General features: G+C 37.0%; 1 protein-coding gene across 1 annotated transcript; it reads left to right on the top strand.

Annotated features, from left to right (window-relative positions):
* The first annotated feature begins 282 nt into the window (after window positions 1–282).
* LOC140246843 (fibrinogen-like protein A) lies at window positions 283–1,341 on the top strand. Its single transcript, XM_072326171.1, has 2 exons — window positions 283–391; window positions 1,109–1,341. Exons 1-2 carry the CDS (start codon window positions 283–285, stop codon window positions 1,339–1,341), a joined length of 342 nt encoding a protein of 113 aa, XP_072182272.1.
* Window positions 1,342–4,887: the final 3,546 nt, after the last annotated feature.

Below are 4,887 nucleotides of genomic sequence, written 5' to 3'. Positions count from 1 at the left end.
TTCACGTAAAAATTAAAATGCATTAAAGACATATTGACTTTTTTCTTTTCCAGTGATTATAGACTATATCAAATAGAAGATGTCGGTCATATTTGTTACCCCGCTGAGTTAAAGCATCATTTTCTGTAGCTTTTGCAGCGCCGTTTGAACGGCAACACCAACTTCAACCTTCCCTGGGATGACTACGCCTACGGCTTCGGCGATCTTGGCGGGAACCACTGGCTGGGCAACGAGAACGTAGTCCGAATATTTGGAAACAGGATTTTGCAGCTCCGTATCGACATGAGAGACGACAGCGGGGCCAGCATGTATGCTCACTACGATTCCTTCGCTATAGGTGGTGCAGAAATTAATTACCGATTAACAGCTTTTGGATACAGCGGCAATGCAGGTGAGATGAACGGACTATGTAGAAGGCGCAGGTACATGTGTATTCTATAGACTAAGTATACCCTTCTTTTCTGGCAAAACGAAACAAGTGCCGGGCGACATGTGCTCAAGTTCTGCCAAAACGTTGCCCACTCCACTCACTCTACTGACAGCTCACAGAGCAGGTGTACCCCTCGAAAAAGACCGGTAGCTCGGTCGATGTTCGGGAGAATTAAAGGCAAAATGATCACACTGCAACGGCTGCCAGCAGTCATTCCTCCGTTACACCTCTATATAATATATATATATATATATATATATATATATATATATATATATATTGACATTATTGACATGATCGTTACGTGTAAGCCAGAAATAAAGTAAAATAATGTCACGATGAAAGTCGCAGGTATGATGCCGGTATACCCCATATAAATTCCATGTCATAGACTTCTTAATAACCTGATGTGTGATAGACGCTGAAAACCAAATTGTTCTTGTTTTTATAGTGCCAAAGTTGGGAAAAATTACCTATTGCATTAGATGAATCATTCCATTGTATTTCACGGTTCCATATTCATTCATCCAAGCGTATGGCACTATGTACCTGGTTGATATATCGTTTGCTGAGTATTGCTAGTCACCTGGGGCAAACTCACAACTCCCGTATCAGGTACTTTGCACAAGTTGAGGCAGGGAGAGCTTTACTTTCTTGCTACCTTCCCTATCCCACCAGGTGATGCCCTCTCCCAGTCCAGCGGATACCCCTTCAGCACCATAGATAAGATTAACGACGCTAGCATGAACATCGCTTGCAATCCGTGCTGCCCGTCAGGTGGATGGTGGTATAAAGGCTGTGGAGAGTCCGATCTCAACGGCGTCTACCCCGGAGGCACAGCGGGTGGTCCTGTCATGTCCTGGAATGATAGAATAATCACATTTGTTGAGATGAAAGTCAAGCGACGATAAACAGATCTTGACGCAAGCGATGCCCAGAATGAGAGGCGCTATAACAAATACCAGTCGTATTTGATATCTATCTGATTATCTTTTACAAATTTCGAACGCTTAGATGTAGTTTATTTTGCTGTCAAACTACTGGCATAGATAACGTCATAAAGGCAAAGGCAGCTATTAAGATATAATAATTATGATTAGATTTTGTATGTGTATGTTATTCCCATATATAAAAAATAGAAATAATACTAGCTTTTACCAGCAAATTTATGGTAGCGTGGTTTAGTACAAATTAAGTGTTCAAATAGAACTTGTCAGAGCTTCTTTTCTCACTTCACACTTTTCCGGAGTGTGTGTTTTTGTTTCAGTATTTAGAAAGGTTATAAGAGGCTGTTAGAATTGAGGTATTACATCATTTTAAAACTTAGAGTCTGGTCTTTCAGAATCTGCCCTATAACTAGAAATCTATGTCTGGCGACTTTTTGTTGGTTTGTGGTGCAGCGTCACATGTAACCCTCTGTGGATTGAGATACATACCAATGCACATTTCGATACACACAAGAAAAAAGGGAATGGGTATGTCACAGAGAAGTGCTCATTTTAATTCTACAGTTCCAGAATATCCATATCAATGGGTGTTTTTTTATTTAATTTTCTAAAATGTTTTAACAAGTTTGGAAAAAAATGACGTTTTTGTCTCTTTGAATTAGTATTATGTTATCATTTCTAATGCATGTTTTGCAGTTTGAAACAAGAATCACACGATTCTCTGCCTCTCCCCCTGAATGAAATAATTTCACACTCATGTTATTTGAATCATTGATTCAGGAGATTTTTCGTATTAATGTTTTGCCTGGTCCCCACTCTATAAACATCCGAGTCTGAATTGACCCGAAAATGGTCCGTTGGGGTCACACCTCGTTCCGGGTAAAAAATGACTTGGAATTTGGTCATGAAGACCCGGAAGCGGGCCATCCTGACCCAATTCACGACTCTAAATGGGGCCATATCTGACCCCATTCCTTGTCATTTCTGACCTGGAACGGAGTGTGACCCCAACGGACCCTTTCCGGGTCAGTTCTGACCCGGATGTCTAAGCTTTTCCTCTCTGCATGTTCTGGAAATAAATTTGAATCGCAAGCCTTACGTCTTAAAAAAAAAAAATAAATGTGATATTATCCGCTGTATGTAATGATAATACTAGCAACAAATAATGCCTACAATCTTTGCTTTCCCTTAAAAAAACAAAAGTATTGGAAAATATTTTCAAAGAAACGCATAACATGGATGACTTACGAAATTTGGTAGATGTGTAATAGAAAATAACATTTGTATAAATTGATTTCTAACAATCCAACTTGATATCATGAAACTGTGAGAACTTGATTTTAGTTTTTTTGATTCATCATCTGTGATTGAAAAGTCTGAAACTTTTGTGGACGTCACATGTGGAAGTTGATGTAAAAGAAATTGAGGCAATTTCAACGTATTTTCAATTTCTAACAGAAGTGAGCCAATTATTAAGATTTCTTAAAAGCAGGGGGAATGATTAATTTTCCCTGTAAACATGTGTAAGGATCAATTCCAGAGAACGTGAATGGTTCGTTAAAGAAAAAGAAATTTTGTGGAGTTCATATCATATTTCATTTTTACATATATAAAGTTTTTTTGTTGCTGTTGTTTTTGTAGACACGTACGATACGATGTACCCAGCTGTAAAGAACACAGTGTATCTCAGTGTGTTAACAATGTGTTCACATTGTTGATTATGTAAAAAAACGCTTGCACTTTCACAGTGTGAAAAGTATTCAATATTGTGTGGTTTTTCACAGAGAGCACACAAAACAATGTGCTATTTCACATTGATTTAACAGGGGTAATGAGATATCACGCTGTGTTCACAAAATGTTGGCAATGTGTTACACACTGTGTTTCAAACACTGGGACTGTATATTTCCTAGCAGGGTAGTCTTTTTATCTAGTGATTAATATTTTCTACCCGTTTTTCACAAGTTTTCACTTGAAGAGTTTGTTCTTAAAAAAAAAAAAAAAAAAAAAAAAAAAAAAAACGATAAGTCCATATTTGTCAAATGGTCAAGAAAAATAAAGAGGGTAATTTAAAAAAAAAATGTTTCTTTTTACCATAAATTCAAAAATGTTACTTTATATCATGTAATGACCAATATATCACTCAAAAGGTATTATTTTGTACTTTATGGCAGAGACCGTACTTTAAAATCTTCAAAAATGGACTTATCGATTTTTGCGAACAAACTTAATTGCTTTTCCTTATATTGCTTTTTTTTTCATTTTGCTACATTTCATTTTCATTGTCCTTTGGGTTTAATATAGAACATGGTCATTTATACACCCCTGTCCCTATCTATTCTCTCTCTTTTTTTCTTCATCTTGTTTGTTGTACGAATTGTGAACTCGAACCTTCTCGTTTTATTGTATGCGTTGTGTAACTTTCATGCTTTAATAGTGCAAATAAATTGAACTGAAAATCAACTAAAAAGTCTACCTTGACTAGTTTCCGTTATATTTCCATTTCTTTGACAACCGGTCAGTGTACATTTTTCCCCAACCGCACTTTTTTCATACAACCCACAAGACAGACCATACCCAATGTTTATCAGTTATACAGTATCAACTTCGTGCAACTTTCAGCTCGTGGGACTATTCCACTTGATGAACGATCCATGTTCACTGTCTACTATAGTGTCTAGATTGTCGGCTGTATCACTTCAAAACTGTGTAATTCGTGAGCTGCAGGACTCGGGAACAGTTAAAGACCATTTGGTGGCATCACTTGTAAATGCTGTATGATTCGAGACTGTTTAAATCATGGCGTGCACCCATGAGTTCGTGCCTCTCAAATGTTCCGTGTCCGATTGTATGTTAGACAAATTCACATTCTAATTCAATTCAATTTGAATTTGAACATCTCTCAAGTGTTCTGTGTCCGACGGTACATATAATATGAGTATATGTAGAGTTTGTTCGCAAAAACCGATAAGTCCATTTTTTTAGATTTTGATGTACGGTCTCTGTCATAAAGTGCAAAAATACCTTTTGAATGACATATTGGTCACTACATCTAAATTTACATTTTTGAAGTTATGGTCAAAAGAAGCATTTTTTTTTCTTATTATTCTCTTTATTTTTCTTGACCTTTAATCGCAAATATCTCCCTTTGGCATATATGGACTTACCGGTTTTTGCGAACAAACCCTTCATATATTTGGCGTTCAAACTCGCAGAGAATCGGTATAGCTTAATTTGCATACATAACACCACAATGTTATGCGTATAAATACCATTACCGTCATCGTCATTGCAGTCGTGCAGGATTTTGCCTGAAACGGTACCATATTCTTCAGAGTAGGCCCCCATCTATATAAAATGACATAATGGCATGCTGCGTGCATATCTGTGTGTATTTGTGAATGTGTCTGTGGGTGTGTTTCTTGACAAAGGTAATATATAGTAGGAGCCCTGTTTTGCATAACATTATGTCAAAATATGTATGCCTTTAAAAGATTTACTAGAATGAGA

This window comes from Diadema setosum, chromosome 3, assembly GCF_964275005.1.
Source record: "Diadema setosum chromosome 3, eeDiaSeto1, whole genome shotgun sequence".
Taxonomy (NCBI): Eukaryota; Metazoa; Echinodermata; class Echinoidea; order Diadematoida; family Diadematidae; genus Diadema; species Diadema setosum.
Note: the sequence above shows the minus strand (reverse complement) of the source record. Positions and strands in the feature narration are given on the sequence as shown.